The sequence below is a fragment of the Sciurus vulgaris genome, assembly GCF_902686455.1.
Source record: "Sciurus vulgaris genome assembly, chromosome: 13".
NCBI classification, from domain to species: domain Eukaryota; kingdom Metazoa; phylum Chordata; class Mammalia; order Rodentia; family Sciuridae; genus Sciurus; species Sciurus vulgaris.
The window spans coordinates 86,734,703-86,754,602 of NC_136474.1; the positions used below are offsets into that span (position 1 = coordinate 86,734,703).

The window sequence follows — 19,900 nt, forward strand, 5'->3', positions numbered from 1 at the left end:
ACCACCTCTTCCTCTTTTTCTACCTCCTAACAGGCAACGAAATAACATACAAACGTGACATAGGTAGTATTTCTATAAATAGGGGTTGAATCAAGAGGTAAGAGGGAAAGGAATCTAGAAAGGGGTTGGGGGAAATGTGAGTAAAACTGTCTGTGACTGTAAGGAGAGGGAACAGTTTCTTGGCCGATTAGGCAGAATCCACCGTGATGTGTTTAGCGTCACCTAAGAACTCTGCAGCCTCCTTGCTGAGCAGCCATGCAGCTCAGGCCGCTCTGCTGAGCTGCTGTGGTCAAGGCAAACAGGCCCTCTATCTGGAGCCTCCACGTGATACTTCCAGCTAAGAATAGTGCTGGGGCCACCCGTGCACACTCATATCTGCCCGCCCTGAGCCAAGCAGACATCCTGGATTTCCTCCCACAGGGTTCATTCCCCTGTGAAAGCCAGAGCAACCCTCCACTGGACTCTACACCAACTTTCAAATATTAAACTTGGAGCCAGTTTGCCAGGTCTGCGTGCTCCTGTGAAGAGAGAAAATGGAAACCACAAAACAGAACTGGCACCAATGTATCATAGATAGAGAGGGTCCTTCTCCCCCTTGTGCCTTCGGGAACCCTGGTCCCTGTCTTCCCTCCCCTCACAAGTTCTCCATGCACATGCAAATCCAACAACTGTCTATTGTTTTTCCCTTGTCATAAATATAAACTCACACCCAATAACTGTGCCCACCACACTGGCACAACCCCCTGGTCCCTGGCTGCTGGTGGGAGAACTGACCCCTACTCACTGGAATCCCACTCTGGATTCCACACCAACCTCTCAGGTACAAATGGAGAAATTTCCTGGGTGCCCCCCACATACTGTTCTAAGCGCAACTTTAACAGACTACCAAGGGAACAATTCATGGTTAATACTTTCCAGTTCATTACTCATCGCTAGTCAACTAATTTGAACGCTTCTGTTATTATTTTTATTTTTTTAAGTCTACCCGGGAAACCATGTTCATTGTCCTCATTTGGCAGTTGACACAGGAAATTTGTCAGGACTCAGGTCTCTACATGTGGACCACATGGAAAATGTAGGTAATTAAATAATTCAGGCAAGGCCTCAACTGTCTCTTTGTCTTTTTATTTAAACTTCCTGCTAAGATAAGCCCCAAAGGAAGAGTACAATGGCTTGTGAAAGCGAATCAAAGGGTGGGGCTAAGCAGTGGTAGGTGTGACAATTTTCAAAAAGAATTTCTTCTGTTAAAAGTTCCCTGATTCTTCAGCCACAATCCTACTAACGGAACAACTTGCCAATTCTGCTCTGGCAGAAGAAAATAAGGTACTGTACATATTTCTGGGGTTAAAATGTTTGTATGTATTTCTCTTCTTTGTCACAGGGCTTAAATAACAGGATCAAGACCATCCCAACTTTCTTCGCCCCCCCAAAAAAAGTCCAGAAATAATCAGTAAGGCTCCATCCCCTCAGAGTTTTTCTGTACAAGTCAGAGTCTTAACCTTGAGCTGGTTCAGAGTCCATTCTGGAAGAAAGACTGAGGGGAAAGAGTGTTCATTGTCAGTGTAGTTGATTAAATTGTGGTACTAGGCATTGCGAAGCCACCAACTGGGTGTCCTCCCATCACATCTGGATTTGCAACCTCTGTACCTTTCAGCTGAAGTAACGAGAAATAGAGTGCGATTCCCCAGCCTGGGCCGGGACTCTTGTAACTCTTCAGCAGAGCAGGCGTGGCAACAGGAATCTCTATCCTGGCCATTCATGGAAGGAAAGATGTGACTTTCTTAACTGTCCACCTCCAGACATGCGGCCTCCTGCCGGCCACACTGCATGGGCCAACAGGGAATATCTAAGTTCCTGATCCTACCTTGGATGAGGTGCTCTTCAAAATCACCCCAAATAGCACCTCCCTCAGAGGGAGCAGAGAAGTGCTGGGGCAGGAGGAGGTGTATTGACTGTATGTTCAACTCCATGAGGTCGGCAACAGCACCAGCCTTATCATCAGCAAGTCAAGAGGTCGGGTATTCCTCCCGAACGGAGGACAAGAACATCCTTCCCACCCCAGCCTCTCCCTTGCCTTCTGATCTTCTTTCTTTTCCTGTTAGTCCCTTTTCATTGCCCAATCTCTCTTACCATTTAAATCTTAAAGGCAGCGAGCTGCATTGGTTAAAAAAAAGAAAGAAAAAAAAAAATGGGGGCGTGGAGAGTGCAGTTTTGGCTCCCTGTTGGTTGACTCTGCATCCTTAGCCTGCTCATTCAGCCTCTCTGGTCCTGAGTTTCTTAGTGAATAAATGGGAATATGTTAGGGACTTTAAGGTTCTTTCTAACTCTGATATGTTAGAAGTCTGTTTATCTACAATGAGACGTTTGATGAGTGACACTCTTCTTGTCTTCTTATTCCTCCTCAGCCTGTGTGTGTGCGTACGCATGTGCGTGCGCATGCCTAGTCAATTTACAGCTACTGAAAACTACAAAAGAAAAAGGAACCATTCACTTTGAAAATGACACAGGTTTTGATCTTGATAAACTCTTTCTGGCAAAATCTAATCACAAAATTATGCACCTTTCAGAAAGTGCTTTAGATTGTTGAATTAGAAGTTTGGCTTATTATTTCCTAAATTTCTTAAAAAACAAAAAAGAAGCAGGGATTGTTGCTCTTGTATGTTTTGGGCTGCACCTGACACATGAATGATGACTTATTGAGGTTATTAGTGAGGATAAGGAAAACTGGAGATAAACTCATAAGAAGTTGGCTTTTTCATTAGAGAGCCGTATTGTTACCAGGAATTTGTCAGAGGTGAATCACTCTAGAAAAACCATAAATCTTAAGTAGAAAGATAAAAATTCCAGGTCCTAAAATATTACTCTCTCTCCCCTTCATGGTGAATGTTGTTTGGTCACAAGGTCAAACATTTTCCATGTTAATGTAATTCATGAATTTTAAAAAGATAAAGCTTGATATATTGACTTCCGCAAACCTCATTTGAATGAATATGTTCTTAAAGGATGCAGAGGAGTTATTTCCAACATGGCGTTTCGTTTGAAAAGGAAAAGTAAGGCAACATTTTAGGAGGGTGTGGAATTATTACAAATCTAGAGGGATTTTTTTTTTTTTTAATCAAATACTATTGGCCTGTGATCCTCAGGAGCCTTGGGAGGAGGCAGAAACCACACCTAGGGCGTGATTTAGAGGCTGGGAAGCTGTCTGGTTAAGTGTAAGCCTCTCTGGGAGGGATCAACAGTGTTATTGTTAACTCCAAGTCATGAAACCAAAACTCTCTAGCCAGCCTCGCCCTTGATTCAATTATTTGACTGTAGAGAAGCCTGGCTAAAAGCTGGTTTCTCAGAGACAGGAGCTGTAAGAGCAGGACCAAACTCCACACAGCGCTGATGCTAATGAGCATTCCTAGACCTAGGAATCTGATTTATTTTTAGTCATTTAATCAATTTGAGAAAGTATTTGTTTACAAAATGATAGTATATTGAAACTTGCTATGTCTTTGATAGTGATTTCTTCAAATTTTTAATTTTAATTTAATCTCATAATATCAGGGTTATAATAGGTGAAATTTTGTAGTTGAATGTCATATCAAAAAGCTGAGAAAAATAGGAGTCTCCTTGTTCAAGATTAGTGAGAATAAAAGCAAGTTAGTCTTAATTTGTCACTTCTCTATAAGCATTTTCCACTTAATTGTGCCTGATTTCCCGTTTCAGTAAATAAAAATGTGGCTAATGCCCAAATACTGAATGTGTATTTATAAGTACCTATTTTGTGCAGTCCTTGATGAGGTGCTCTTGGACGTACAAAGCAGTATATACAGAAGATTTTACTCCCCTGGAACCAAGAAAGATGAGTTATAAATACATGAAAACCAGTAGTGCTATAAATGTCAAAGAATCAAGTGGCAAAATAATAATCTGGATTAGAATTCCACTAAAATTCATTAAGTTCTTATGAATATATGTATATATACTCACATATGGAAGAATACATTTATAAAAGTAAAATGTATGGGAAGGATTTAACATTCTAATGTTCTTTATCTTATGCTTTATTTTTCTTAGGTTTTCTCAATGGATTCTCTAACAACATCCATCAACCAGTTTGCCCTGGAGTTTAGCAAAAAGCTTGCTGAATCTGCAGAGGGTAAAAATATCTTCTTTTCTCCCTGGGGTATCTCCACCTCCTTGGCCATGGTGTATTTGGGCACCAGAGGCTCCACTGAAGCTCAGATGGCCCAGGTGAGTGGAAAAGGTCAGCCGTCCCCTGATGCCCTTAAACTACACGCTTTCTTCATCTTTTAATTTCAGTTTTCTTCTGAAAACCCAATAACCCACATTTTATAACAATATCTTCCAATTCAAGAGATACAACTAAAAAACAATAGATCACAAAATGAGACCCAGTGAAGGAAATAAATTTGAAAATTGTTGATAGAAAAAACATTTTAAAAATCTGTATCGTTTGGCAAAATGAAATGGAGAAATTATGAGGTTTTCAATTTTAGTTCAACACCAAAACTAATTTCATTTTGATGACTAAAACGTTTCAAGAAGTAATGAGTCAAACTTTAGATAATAGAACTATTATCTAAATAATCATCAGCATGCTTCTACTCTCAGAAGACTTTTCTAGACATACAAAATAAAAGAATAATTTTGTTCTTCATGCCTTGTTGGTTGTTTCTTTAATTACTGGTAGTCTAAATGAATCTAAAGAACCCACTAACAGCATTAAAGTATGAAACATTATTATTGTATAAAAAGCTATTGATTTAATGTATGCATCTATAAACCATATACATGTGTATGTATATACATATGTCTAGCCATAGATAGCAAAATATATAGCAAAATAGTTGTATGTTTGTGTTTACAATCACATATATATGAATAGACATGTATGCATCTGTCAATAAATAAGTATATTTTGTTGCTAAAAATAAAAAAATAAATTCAGCCTTAAATATTACAATATCAAAAGGATAAGTGATAGAATTTCCACTCAAAATGGTTTTCTCTGTGCCTAGTGTGGAAGTGGGCACAGCCAGTCATGTGTTCTGTGTGTCGAACCTAGGATCCCCCGACTTTGGCCTAGGGTCCCTGGTTGACTCTTGAAGCTCACAGGATATTGTGTGGTTTACAAACAACGACAATAGCATCTTAGCCTACTTCTAAGTAATGGTTGGCTTCCTGGTTAAAAAGGATTAAGTGACAGGCTTATTCTCAAGTGAATTCCAAATTGGGGACATTCCCTGTAAATACATCCCTAAGTGCTACTTGTCCTTGTTTTAAATATTAGTAGCCTCAGTTGCAAATGAGCCTAGTGAATTGGCCCTGCATTTCTTTTCCCAGACAGGTGCTCCTTGTTCTGTTACTAAGTGTTGGTGTGACCCTTGAGAAGACACACTTCATCCTGTGAGCGGGGCCCAGGATGTGGGAGATGGAATTATCTGTTGCCTTCTGTTCTCTATTGTACAATTCGGGGGAAACAGAGATGGCCACATCCTTCCTGTTAACTTTCAAAGGAAATGTTGGGGTGAACGCAAAGTTTACGTCTATGTATCTCAAGATGTGTTAGACAATGAGAAATGAAGCACTTATCTAGAAAAAATATAAGTAAAATCCTTGAATTTTCCAGATAATTGTGGCAATGATGGCTTTTGCTTAAATTACTTAAGTGGTGATCTCGATTGAACACCTAGCCCTCCCTTTTTTCTGTTATTATATTTTAGTTGTCTATCCATTATACATGCTGATGATCCATTGCACATATTATACATTAGAACTTAGACATATTGTGATAACTTTATACACGTCAATCATGTGTGATGAACAAACCAGCATAATTAGTACTTCCTGAGCATTTATGATTTCCTTGTGTTGGAAAGCTTTGAACTACTGTCTTTTAGTTCTTTTTAAAAGGTGTAATATATTTTTGTGAAACAGCATCACTGGTCTATGCTGCAAAACACTAGAACTCATACTTCCCATCTAACCAGGTGTTGGCACCTGTTATGCAACCCCCCCCACCCCCAACCCCCCCACCCCAGTTCAAGCATCTAGTCACCATCATTCTGCTGAGGACATAGAGAAAAAACGAACTCCAGCTCAGTTTCTCTACTGACTCTCACAATTGTATCAATCTTGACACCAGATGCGTGGTGACACACACCACTCAGTCAGTTTGGCAATGAACGCCAGCTGTGTGTGGTCCCATTTAATATGACAGTGTTAGATCCCACAGGTTGAGGACTTGGTCCCCAACCCGACTGGTGGAGTAGGGTGCCTCCTCCACCCCTAATCCAGATGCCAGTCACCAGCCCTGGCTGCTCCCCATGCTTCTGAACAGCCTATGAATTCACGTTCCCACACCCCCTCCTCGGGTTCACTTAATTTGCTAGAGTGGCTCTCAGAACTCAAAGAAAGACGTTTATTGGTTTATCATAAAGGATATTACAAAGGCTACAAGGCAAGAGGTGGAGCCAGGGCACAGGGTTCCATGCCTCGCCCATGCCCCACCCAGCCTCGTGGTCAGCTGTCAGAAGTCTTCAAACCCTGTCTTGTCTGTGGAGTTTTTAATGGAGACTTCACTGTGCAGGCCAGACTGGGGGAGGGACAGCTTGTAGGAATGTGACTGGACAAGGAATGTGATCTGCTGCTAGTGGACGCTGGCTGCTGAGATTCCTCTTGTCCCTTCTCTGCAGCATTCCTTCCTCAGTGACAGGACAAGACCCCTTCTGAAATGGGCTCAGGCTCTGCCAGTCCAGGTAGATTAGAGAATATCTTAATGGACAGCTCAAAGACAGAGAGGTGAAGGAAGATTAGAGTGTGTTTTTTTTGTTTCTGTGACTCATAAGGAGGAAGAGGAATTCTTGTTTCTGTGGCCTGCCTGTGGGAGAAAGGGCAGCAGTGAAGGAGGGCAGGAGGTCAGCGGGAGAGAACTTCTCTTTCGGAGGCTGCTTCTCAAGCCAAAGTGCCCCAACAGTATTTTAGTCACTTGGGGAAGAACACAGACAGTGGCAGCAGCGAGTTGGCACTGTGGACAAAAGCAGAACCAATCTATTGTATGACATCTGATCTCCATTTCCATGACAGCGACCTTTTCAGCTTCCACATATGAGTGCCTGGTTTATTTCACTTATAATGTTCTCCATCTCTGTCTGTGTTGTTGCAATGACAGGCTTTCTTTCTTTTATGGCTGAATTTATATGACTGCATAATATTCAATTGTGCACATGGACTATTACATACACACAATGTAATATTTCCCATTCAGGTGTTGGTAGGCACCTTGGTGGACTCCACACCTTGACACCTAGACTTATATTCAAAACAACCTTAGATTAAAAGTAAGATATGGAAAACAAGAGGATTTCTTTTCTCTTTCCTTTTTTTTTTTTTTTTTTCGTACTGGGGATTGAACTCAGAGGTGCTGTGCCCCTGAGCCACATCCCCAGTCATTTTTATTTTTTATTTGGAGCCAAGGAGATAGGATCTCACCAGGTTGTTTAAAGCCTCACTAAATTGCTGAGGCCGGCCTGGAACTTGCAACGTTCCTGCCTTAGCCTCTTGGGATTGCAGGTGTGCACCACAGCACCCAGCTTAAACGGAGAGAATTTTACTTCAGGGTATTCCCAACATCGCCCCAAATTTCCTATAAAAATATTAAAATTAAAAGACTAGCAATGTAAATTAGATTTTTAAAGCAGCTTTTGAGTTATTCTATTAGTTTAATTAACACATTATTTAAATTAAATCAGAGCCTCTGTTTAGTCCACGATATGTTCTGTATTTATAAGAATGGCTGACTCGTATTTACAGATCTTTATTCCATGTGATTATTTTCCTGCAAATTGTACTTACTTGTCTTTTTATTGAAATTATAGGTACTTCAATTGAACAGAGACCAGGACATCAAATCTTGTCCTGAAAGTGAAAAGAAAAGGAAAATGGTATTTATCTTTTAATATCTATTTAACAGTTAAGGGGAAGGTACTTTTAGAACATGTATTTTAGTGGTTGACTTTTTAATCAGTTATCTTTCTTAGAAACTTGCTAAAATTATAGAAATGCTCTTCAGGAAAGAAAATATTGTATTTTTTAGAAGAATCTCTTATCTTACCTCTTTTTTCAATTTCTCTCAACATTTCTCTGCTTTTGAACTTGCTCTTACCTGCCTTTGCAAAATGCTTGTGTGGAAAGGAGACCCCACTGACAGTCAAATTTACAGTCATTGAAGAGACATTTTGGTCAAAGTTGGAATTATTTTCAGGGTTTGTTTGCAATACCAAATCATTTCAATTAGCTACAGGTTGAACACATAGGTAGCTCTGGTTCAAGATTGCTTTTTTAACTCCCTTTCTTTTAAAGGAATTTGCATCCAGCAAGACTGAAGAAACATACTCTGACTTCCGGACACTTGCTGCAGAAATCAAATCCGGCCATTCCTATATCCTTAAAACAGCCAACAGAATATACAGGCATAATGCATACCCATTTCTCGATGTGAGTACAAATGGCTTATTTTAAGTTAATGGAAAAGAAAGAACCACATTTCTCTAGGGAATCCCAGGGACAATCTTAATGTAGTCAGTACTTCCTGGTAAACCATTATCTAGAACAAGCACTTAATTTCTAGTTGTGAAGGAAACCAATAATGGGTCTCGAATCAGATGTAGTGATCAGGGTTCCATGGACTGAAAAGAGGATGTAGTCCCAGAAGTGAGAGTAGGGAGCAGTTTTTACATCAGAACTTTAGAGGTGCTGGGGACTTGGAACATGCCACAACACCAACTTACTCCTTCACTAATGGCTGAAACCTCATTAGTGCAGACCAGGAAGCCATGTGCCTCTCTCGGTCTGTCCATCAGATCAGAAAGGAACAGGAGGACCGGCATCCGGGGCACAGAGCAAGGAAGTTAGATAGGGTAGAATGATAGCAATAAGGTAAAAGACATTTATTTTGTGGTTTTGATCAATACTATCCCTGTCCATCTCCAGGGAATTCTGGGAGTGCAGGACTTGGAATTTGTTATTACAAAGGACATAAAACCATCCAAATGGGGTATTAAAGACAGTTTCATTCACGGTAGTCTCATGAACTTCTGTTTGATTGGGACGTAGGTGAGATGACTGAGCTCAGTGGGCACTTGGAAATGAGGGGACACAGACATACAAACATCATTTTACATGTCCACCGCCCCGAGTTAAGACAGGGAATGGTGCTTCCTGAATAGACAAGTTTTCTTTTTGTTTGATTAAAAAAAATCTACAAAATTTGGACTTCCTAAATCTCAAACCACTTCCCATAAACAGAATTAACCTGCTATTCTTATTCCTTCAAGCCCTCCATGAAGGAATGCCACAACTGTATACAGTAATGAATTATGCTCCCAAGGCAGGTGTCCCCATAGTAGCAACCTCAGTGACAGCCCACTTGTGCTGACTGCCACCAGGTGGATATCAAAGGGCCACAGGGAGGGGCCTGCCCTGGTTCCTTGGAATGCCGGATAAAAGCTTTAACCACCTTACAAATCAGATTTCATGGCAGAAGGTATTTTCCTTCAGGGACCATCCAAGTTCCTAGGGGTTTAGAGGCCACAGGAGGCAGGTGCCAGACCGTAGGGCCTCACTGCCACAGAAAGGCAAGCTCAACTCCCAGCACCCTTGGCCTCAGGAATCACTCCTGAGATTTATAGCTTCTTCCCTTTTTGTCTTACCCTTGTGTTCAGGTATAAATAAAAATAGACACTAAGAAGTTGTGGAAGACCCAGAACTGTGGGAGGCAGATCTTCCTTCTGCACCCGGTGTTGTGCATAACTTGACAAGGACTTGCATGGACTTGACAAGGGATGTGTTGAGATTTTGACCAAAACTGGGAGTGAGGAAAGAGAGAGGGAGTGAAGGGGTGGGAGTTTGAAATCGTGTATCTCTGTAGTTTTTTTTTTTTTTTTTTTCCAATAATATAAATAGATTTGATTTCTCAGTTTTAGGCAAACTCTATAAAAGAAGATTTTACCTATGTCTTTCAGAAATATTTAGAAGCTATGAAAATGTATTTTGATGCGGAACCACAGTCTGTTAACTTTGTGGGAGCTTCTGACCAAGCCAGGAAGGAGATCAACTCTTGGGTGGAGAGTAGGACTGAAGGTACACTGTCACCAAAGGGCTGGGTGGAGGGTTGTCCCAGCTTCGCTACATACTTGAATTTGTGCCATGTTTAGATCTGGACGTGATCTAAATATTCAGAGCTTCTACATGTGTTTATTCCCACACTTTTTAGATCCTCAGCTTCCCCAATGAGTCCCAACTGAAACCTAGAATCCCGGTCACTCCTTTACCCAGTAGACACAAGAATGATCAGAACCCACTAATTCCAAAGAGGCATCCAGGGGTAAAAAGCAGGAAAGTGCAAAGAAGGAAACGTGAAATGCTGCTGTATCTGTGGCCTTTAAATAAATAATAACTACTAATAAATAAGAAAAATGTGGCATCAAGTGTGCTACATGATCTTAAGTAGTTTTCAAAATAAGGCGAGTGTGGGCTAAGAGGTGTATTCTCTGTGTTCTGGAGACAAGATGTCCAAATCCAGCTGGTCATTTTATTCCTCTGAAGGAATAAAATGCTATTTTTTAGGAATATTTTGCAATCATCATTTTTACAAATGTGACACATCACCAGGATGTAACTATTTCACTTTCTAATTGCTTATTTTTAGAAAATGAGGAAAAAGAAATTTTTGTGTAAGAGTAAACTCAACATCTGGACATACTTTGTTAGTTTCACTCTTCAGTTAATTCTCCTTGCTTACCACATTACCTGCAAATAGTAATTTTTTCTCTTCCTTTTTTATGATTATATCTCATTTACTTTTCATGCTTTATTACATTAGTTACCATTTTGATAAAAATGTTAAATAATGGTACTCTTAGCAGACTATGAACATTATTATTGTTTTTTGGTAAGCATAATTATAGAAGTTTGTTGGATAAAAATATTCTTTTTCATATTTAGGAAGTACTCTTACTTTTTAGTGTACAAAGACATAATTTAAAAATTAGAAATAGTTGATGAAAATAGATAAAAAATATTTTTATATCCATCAAGATAATTTTTCTCCAATCACCCACCAGAAAAATGGTCTCAATTTGTTTGGGCTGCTATGATAAGATACCATTGCCTGGGTAATCTGTAGATAGTAGAAATCATTTCTTACGGTTCTGGAGACTGGCAGGTTCAGAATCAAGATGCCTGGGTCTGTTGGGGGCTTACTCTTTGCTCCTAACAGGACACCTTCCTGATGCATCCTCACACAGTGGAGGGACAAGCAGAACCCTGGATTTTGCTTGCAGGAGCCCTGATCACTTCTGAGGGTAGAACCCTCATGACCTACTTACTCCCCACGGGCCCCACATCTCAACCCTGTCCGGTTAAGTATTAGGTTACAACATATGAGTTTTGGAGGAACACAAATATCCACACCATAACAGCAATGCATTATACTAACAGATTTCCTGATATATGTTTCTTACATTTTGACATAATATTAATTAGATTTGTTTTCTAAATTTAATTTGGATTTTTTGTTTATATTCACAAGAGAAATTGGTTTATAGGTGGCAATTTTGTGCTTCTTTTGTGTTTTCGTATTGGGAGTGCTTGCTTGATATAAGTAATGAGAGGGCTTTTCATTTTTATGCTCAGAAACTGTTTAATAGTTAGAACGCTATCAGTAATTTGAAAGTTTAACAGAATCCATCTGTTTAAATGTCTGGAGTGTATTCCCTGTTTTTTAAAGGAGGTTTTCAAATTCCCTAGGAGGTAGTCACTTGGTTGTTTTGATATTTTGGGGACTTTTTGCTGTTTTTCTTTTTTTGTCTCCCTTCCTTTTGGGTTTTCTGTTAATATATTCCTGAAAATTCATTTGTAACACCTTTTTAAATGAAGTATGATAAGCCATCCCTTCTAATTTAAAAAACCTCTTCCATGTCTGTATTTTGACAGTTGAAAAGACTTTAAATAGTTTCTATTTTTGGGGGAAGTTGGATCAGGTGGAAGGTTTTTTCAATCCAGTTCTATCTCCAGTTATCAAACATGTTGACTTTCTAATGAACCTCTAAACCTGATTTCATGCATTTTAATTAAATCTTTCATGGTGCTTTAGTGGGGAGTTTGGACAGAATGTATCAGGGGCTGCCTGTCAAAGATCACTTTAAACAGTGGCTAGATCAATCTGAGGTGCACGATTGCAGAAAACAGTGTTTTAGGGGCCAGAGGAGGCACTGTCACAATCTTTCAGATATTAATCAGAGAAGTTCACAGTGTGTGGTTATAAACAGAAGTGAGAGAGAAGCAGCATTTGTCTTCTTTAAATAGAGGTACAAATCAACTCATATTAGAGGGAAGTTTTATCATTGAAATGCAAATTTATTCTTAATGTGAAATAATATTTGTTGGCCACTCAGCATATTATTTCTTCAGTGTTTCCCTCTTTTCTCAGAGCTATTCCAAACAGAAATAGTACTTATTCCTGTCTTGACCTGTTTCTGGAAAATCTGAAACAAGAACTTTTAAAGAAAATTTTATGGTTCCAGAAAAATGGAAGTCTGATTGTATAATGAAAATAGACATATGTCCACTAGTCATTTGAAATCTGTCTTTTTACTCTTGTAGGAAAAATTCTCAATCTCCTACCTGATGACTCTGTGGACTCCATGACCAGGATGGTTCTGGTAAACGCCCTATACTTTAAAGGAATCTGGGAACATCAATTCCAAGAGCAAAATACCACAGAAAAGCCTTTCAGAATAAACAAGGTGGGAACTTGTGAAAGATCTGCTTGCATTGTCATGTGGCATTGTAAGATGACCCTATTTTAAATTCACTCTTCTTTCTGATTATATATTCCTCTAAACCAGAACTCTGATTAGGGAAGGCATGACTAGGCTAAAAGCTCCTAGTTCTCTCCCACACAGAAATTCCCTGTCACTGTTTTTCTCCTGGCCATGTACATATTTTATCATTTGGTCCTGCATGAGCTGGGTAGGGTGTGTTTTATAGTTATTTCTCAGTTGAGAAATGCAGAGTGTGTTTATAGCAGCTCAATTCACAATAGCTAAGCTATGGAACCAACCTGGATACCCTTCAATAGATGAATGGATAAAGAAACTGTGATGCACACACACACACACATACACACACACACACACAATGGAATATTACTCAGCTTTAAAGGAGGATAAAATTATGGCATTTGCAGGTAAATGGATGAAGCTTGAGAATATCATGCTAAGTGAAATGAGCCAATCCCAAAAAACCAAAGGCCAAATGTATTTTCTGCTATGTGGATGCTGATCCATAATGTGTAGGGGCAAGGGAAGACTGGAGGAACTTTGGATTGGGCAGAGGGGAGTGAGGGGAGGGGAGGAGGCAGGGGAGTGAGAAAGATGATGGAATCAGATTGACAGCATTACCTTGGGTACTTGTATGATTGCATGAATGGTATGACTACATCATGTACAACCAGAGTAATGAAAAGTTGTGCTCCATTCACATATAAAATAAAATAAAATAAGAAATACAGGGTGGCCAAGGAACTAGAGGCGTGAATGAGTTGGAAGGAGTCCAGAACCAGAACCTTCACTACAAGTTCTGTACTTATTCTACTAAACCAATGCAGTCCTCTACTAAATTCTTACCTTTCCATAAGTAAAAGCAGCAAAAATGCTAAATTGCACTTCATTCAGTTTCTTTCTATGGGAGATGTAACATGCTTGTCCCTATTACAAGTAACAGGAATTCACTTCAGAAAACTAAAGTATTCAGAGTATTCTGAAAATACTTTAGAGACACAACTTTAAAGAGGGAAAGCGTCACTGTGGCTCTTGGTTTCAGCCCCTGGTCACTTTTCCATGGTCACTGTGGTGAGGCAAGACATCATGGAGAGGGTGTGTAATGGATCTTACTACTTAGCAGCCAGAAAGGAAAGAGAGAGAAGGGTCTAGGATTGTTGTTCCCTCCTCAAGGGCATGCCCAATGACCTAAGTTCCTTCTGTTAGGCCCTAACTCCTAATGGTCCCAACCCCTCCGAACAGCACCAGCAACTGATAACCAGGCCTTCAACACATGGTCTTTGGGGCTATTTAAGATCCAATGATAATAGGAAGAACGTGGCCGGGTCTTGGCATATGAGTGGAAACAAGATCCCAAACGTCAGGATTATTTTCTCTATCTTTTCAACACCATTTCCTCTGTCAGTCTTCTCTCAGGTGGAATTATAAATCTCTCTGCTTTTTGATCCACAGTAGCCATAATGGCTACCTACAGCCTCCTCATTTCTAGAGGCCAGGCTGATGCAGCCCATCTGAATTTTTAGGAAGGCCAAGGTTTGTTACAGTTGTGCAGGCCAGGGTGGGTCTTGGGACACAAACAGTGCTGCTGAGGACCTAGCGCTGAGACTGTAGATGTGTGTAGCAGGGATTCTTTAAGGATGGGGAAGGCAGGACACATAATGCAACAGGCTAATGAGAAATGAGCTGAGTAGTTACCTGGGTTAGTATATTCACCAGGTATATTTGGTTTCAATGACAGAAAAGCTTCCAAACTAGCTCCATCAAAATGGGAATTAGCATTATGCCCTCAGAGGAACTGGGCGGTCCAGTGAGTGGGGTCTATAGAGTCTCAAAGGTTATCTGAGTTGTCTCTTTTCACCTCCTCCTTCTGCCCTCATCTATTCTTCTCACCTCTGGTTGTCACTCTCATTCTGTGATCCTGAAGATGGAGTCTATCTAAATGACCAGTGACTGTAACTGCTCCATTTTTAGCCCCCGAGTTCCATTCTTCTATTAGAAATGGAAAGTCCTACCTGGACTCTGGCTGGGGTCAATCTTGTGCTCCCCTGGAAATAGTCACAGTATCCTGGAATGTTCCCAATAAATGACCCTGGTCACAGGGCCACCAGCTTAGCATAAAGGTGGTACCTTGGTATTGACCTCAGCTCTATATAGAATGGATAAATAACATGTGTGCACAACATCTGGAATGCAGAAGGTTTTGTTTTGCAATTGACTTTTATTTTAAAATGCTTTATTTTAGAGCATTTTTTTAAAAAGTTTAGAAAATTTTTTCAGAAAGTACAAAGTTTCCATTTGCTGCCCCTTCAACACACATAAAATTTGCAGTATTATTAACATCTTGTATGGTACATTTGTTATAACTGGTTAGCTAATCTTGATACCTTATTATTAACTCTCTGGAGTTCATAATACTTTCAGATTCACTCTTCATGTTGTGTTGTTCTATGATTTTGACAAATGTATAATGTCACGTAACCACCACTGAAGAATCCTTCAGAATAGTTTTACTGCTTTACAAATGTCCTGTGCTCCACCTGTTCATTCCTCCCACTGAGGCTGGGGGAACCATTGGTCATTTTATTGTTTCGAGAGTTCTGACTTTTCTAGCCTTTTCTGGCCAGCTCATTTCACTTAGCAATATGCATTCAATGGTCCTGCATAATTTTACAACTTGATAGGTCCTTTTGCTTTATTGCTAAATAATTTTCTATTGTGCAGATGAAACCACAGTTTGTGTAACTGTTCACCTATTGAAACATGTCTTGTTTCCTTCTAGTTTTGGGTAATAATGAATAACATTGAGATAAACACTTGTGTGCAAGTTTTTGTGTGGACACAAGCTTTAAACATATCTGAGTGAAGACCTAGAAGCACAATTGCTGGATTATATGAAAAGGCAATGTTGATCTTAGTAAGACATTGCCAAATTGTCTCCCAAAATGGCTGTTCCATTTTACATTCCTACCAGTGATGAGTGACAGTTCTTGTTGTTCCATATCTTTGCAAGCATGTGGTATTGTCAGTGTTTGGATTTTTGCCATTATAATAGTTGCTTTTAATTTGCAATACCCTAATGAAATATGACTGAGCATTTTTCATAAGCTGGAGTTTCCCATTCAGATATTTTGCCAATGTTTAAAACTGGATTGTTTATTTTATTTTTGTTGAGTTTCAGGAATTCTTTGTATACTTTACTACCAGTCCTTTGTTAGATACATTATCCAAATATTTTCTCTTAGTCTATTGTTTGCCTTTCCTGCTTAGTGAATTTCAGTTCTTATGATACTTTCTCAGATGTTTGCATGTGAAATATACCCTTTTCATTTTCTGGATTATTGGTATTTACATAGTTAAACATGTAGTTTTTGAAATGTTTGGTGGAATTCATCTTGCTATGATTTATAGAGGTTGCTGTACTAGCGTTAGAGATGGAAGTTTCCTTCCTATTCACCTCTCACTGGTGATATTGTTCAGGAGAATTTCAAAAAAGCAAGGTCTGGATAACTTTGGCATTTAGCAGAGGATGGTCAGTTTTACCAGTGTCCTAGACAGCTGAGAACCAATAATGGTTAAGAATTAAGAACTTGGTGGAAGATCTCTTCAATGGCTTTGTTACCTATTTTTTTTTTTTTTTTATAGACTGCAAGCAAACCAGTGCAAATGATGTCCATGAAAGAGAAGTTCCAAATTTTTCAGATTGAAAATCCACAAGCCACAGGTCTTCAACTCTACTACAAGGGCCGTGACCTCAGCCTGATTGTGCTTCTACCTGATGATGATAGTGGCCTAAAGCAGGTAAATGTGTCAGTGTCTCTGAGGTGAAGATGGTGCCCGCATTCACCCTGTCTTCCAGGGAGAAACTAAGGACTCAGCCTCACTGTTTCTTAACTCCTGTTAAGAAGGCAGTCGGCCAACTTGCACTGAGCTCTCTGTACCTTACCTTCACAGTGTCATTTAAACTTTATAAAGCCCTGTAAAGTTGACATTACTATTACTCAGAGAGGTTAAAGAATCCACAGACACTTCTAGCATGGGCTGGTTACACAAAGAGCCACATGTGCAACAGAGACAGATTTCCTTTGCAAGGCACAGAGCTCTGTGAACTAATCGTAGAAACATTTCAGTTAGTCTTGGTCTCTTGGTAGTAGAAACTGTGTAAATCAAGATCTGTGTGTGTGTGTGTGCGCGGCGGTGCTGGGGATGGAGCCTAGGGCCTCATACATGCTATGCTAAGCAGGTGCTCTACCACTGAGCTATACCCTCTGCCCAAGATTAATTGTTCTAATCACTCACATTTATTTACGTGTGTGTATGTGTGTGTGTGTGTGTATATATATATATATATATATATATATATATATATATATATATATGGTGTGTTCCACAACTTTTTAACCTTTTTTTCCAAGTCAAAACTTTCACTAGAGATACCCCATATCAGTGCCATCTTCAGATATTATTTAAGCTGTTTATCAACCAGATTCTATCAGGCTGGTTGTGATTTTGGCCAGACCATGTTTCTGAGCAACTGCATGCCTAAGAGAATGAACATTGGTTTCTTGTGCAGATGGCTTTTCTTTGCACTGGGCCTAATTGTTCATTTATGCCAGACTCAGTTGTGAGTTTCAATGGCCCTATCAGTAGGTAGAAAAGATTTCCAAATTGTTTCATAAAATGTGTGAAACTGGAGAGAATGGAAAGGGACCAGTGTAGACTAGTATTCATCAGGGTCACAGCCAAAGGTAATGCCCTCTTTTTAGATGTGCAGGGCCCCAAACTGAAGATACTGTCATGCTATTAATGTACATCATATATAAGCATGTCACTGACAGCTAATGCATGTGTTTGGAAACTCTCAAAATAGCAAAAGTGTGTGCTTTTGAAATAAATATATCATTTAAAATTTCAAACATATGCATATATAAATACACATATGTACATATACATACATATATTTATTATTTAAAAATTCAGAATATAAATATGATAAAAGTACCTTCATACTTAATATAAAAAATTTTTCCTAAGACCTGGAAGTTTCCTTTCTTTATTTTTCTTTTATGGCATAGTTTATAGTTATTAGTTTTATATTACTCTTATTTCTAGAGTATGGAAATTTTATTTTATCCCAGATTTTGGTTTCAAAGAATTTTCTCCCATGTTGAAGAAAACTAACATTTTGTTCTGGCTACAACTTGACCTAGAGTGTGTGCTGTGTATTTGTGTGTATAATTGATATCTTGCACACTTAGAAGCACTTACCTTTTGAAACAACGTCTACCTCTCCTGGGTCCTGAGAGCTGTTAATTTACAAAACAAAGATTCTGCAGGTCCACAGCACAAGGGTCTCATTACACAACCAAAAGGATTTACATCTGTGTGTGTTTTGTTACCCTGGGTGAAGGGAGAGATTGCAATTCACCTGTGGGATCCTTAGGGGTCGCCCTCCATCCCTATTTCCCTCTCCTGACCTTGGTTCCAATCCCCAGCTGGAAAAGGTGGTCACCTACGAGAAGCTGAAAGAGTGGACTAGTGAAGACATGATGGAGTTGTATGAAGTGCAGCTGCATCTGCCCAAGTTCAAGCTGGAGGAGACTTATGATCTCAAGTCCACTCTGAGCAGGATGGGGATGACCGATGCCTTTAGCCAGAGCAAAGCAGATTTCTCAGGAATGTCTTTGGAGAGAAACCTGTTTCTGTCCAATGTTTTCCACAAGGCTTTTGTGGAAATAAATGAACAAGGGTCAGAGGCTGCAGCTGGAACTGGGAGTGAGGTGGGCTTTCGAATTAAACTCCCCTACATTGAATTCAATGCAGACCATCCATTCCTTTTCTACATTAGGCACAACAAAACCAATAGCATTCTCTTTTATGGAAGATTTTGCTCCCCCTAAACCTTGTGTCTCTCACCTCGTAAGACTAGCTTAGGTGTGAAAAATGAACCATAGGAAAGAAAATACAATTATTATGGAATTTAATGTAGCCTACACCCTTTTCACTTGTAAATAATGTTGGTAAATAAATCTTGAAATAATGTGTTCTGGCGATCCTGTCATGTCTGTGTAGCTAGAGAGAATGAAGTTTTTTATTTTTACCACAGAAGCAGCAGTTTGTCTTAATGTGACTTTTATTTACATTGCAGAAATGCTATTATTCCATCGAATACCTCGCAGTTCTTGAACTCCCCAATCATTGTATTATTGTCAATTACATTTCACATTCAATGGTTAGTGTAGAAAATTTTATAAATGCAACATGATATTGATAAATAAGATATTGTCAAGAATATAATTTGATGGCTTATAAAATCCATCATAAAATTAGTTCCCCCATCTGCTATTTTAAATATACTTATATGGACATTAGTGAGAAACCTAGTGAAATGCAGATGAAATCCATGATTTAGTTAGTAGCAGTGTACCAATCTTGATGTCTTAGTTTTGACAACTGTACTTTGATAATATAAGATGTTAGCATTAGGGGAAATTGCATTGAGAGTGTATGGGAATTCCATTATTTTTGCAATCTATTATTTTTGCAGTTATTTTATGAATCTAAAATTATTCAAAAATAAAAAATTTGTTTAAAAATAACTGTGTAAAAATTTAGTCACACTTGAAGTCTTAATTTTAAAATTTTTATGAGCTAGAAGAGTGAATTTCTTATTTATATAAATGTGTTCTGTTATGTATAAGATCATATTTTATAAAACTAAAATCTCCAGAAAAATTGGTGTGCTTTTATAATTTATTTTATGCCTTATTGGTGTCCCATCTTATTGCTTACTGGTGGTCTCATCAACTGTTATTCTAATTTTAGAGACCAATTTTTATCATTCAAAGTTTCTTTCTCCCTATTCATCTAATAAAATGAAAGATTGGATCTCATGGATAGCATTAGTATAAAATCTCTTTTCTGAATGAAATCTTGGTCCTGTGTGATAGGATACAAGACGTTCTATGCTTTAGCAAAAAACAGCTAAAAAGTTGTAATATATGTGATATTGTATCATACCTTTATGAAACATATTGCTTCTATCACTAATA

General features: G+C 38.9%; 1 protein-coding gene across 1 annotated transcript; it reads left to right on the plus strand.

Annotated features, from left to right (window-relative positions):
* Positions 1 to 1,197: 1,197 nt before the first annotated feature.
* SERPINB10 (serpin family B member 10) lies at positions 1,198 to 19,583 on the plus strand. Its single transcript, XM_079109392.1, has 8 exons — positions 1,198 to 1,323; positions 4,063 to 4,239; positions 7,887 to 7,952; positions 8,371 to 8,505; positions 10,032 to 10,149; positions 12,673 to 12,815; positions 16,494 to 16,649; positions 18,344 to 19,583. Exons 2-8 carry the CDS (start codon positions 4,072 to 4,074, stop codon positions 18,746 to 18,748), a joined length of 1,191 nt encoding a protein of 396 aa, XP_078965518.1. The 5' UTR covers positions 1,198 to 1,323; positions 4,063 to 4,071; the 3' UTR covers positions 18,749 to 19,583.
* The last annotated feature ends 317 nt before the right edge of the window (positions 19,584 to 19,900 follow it).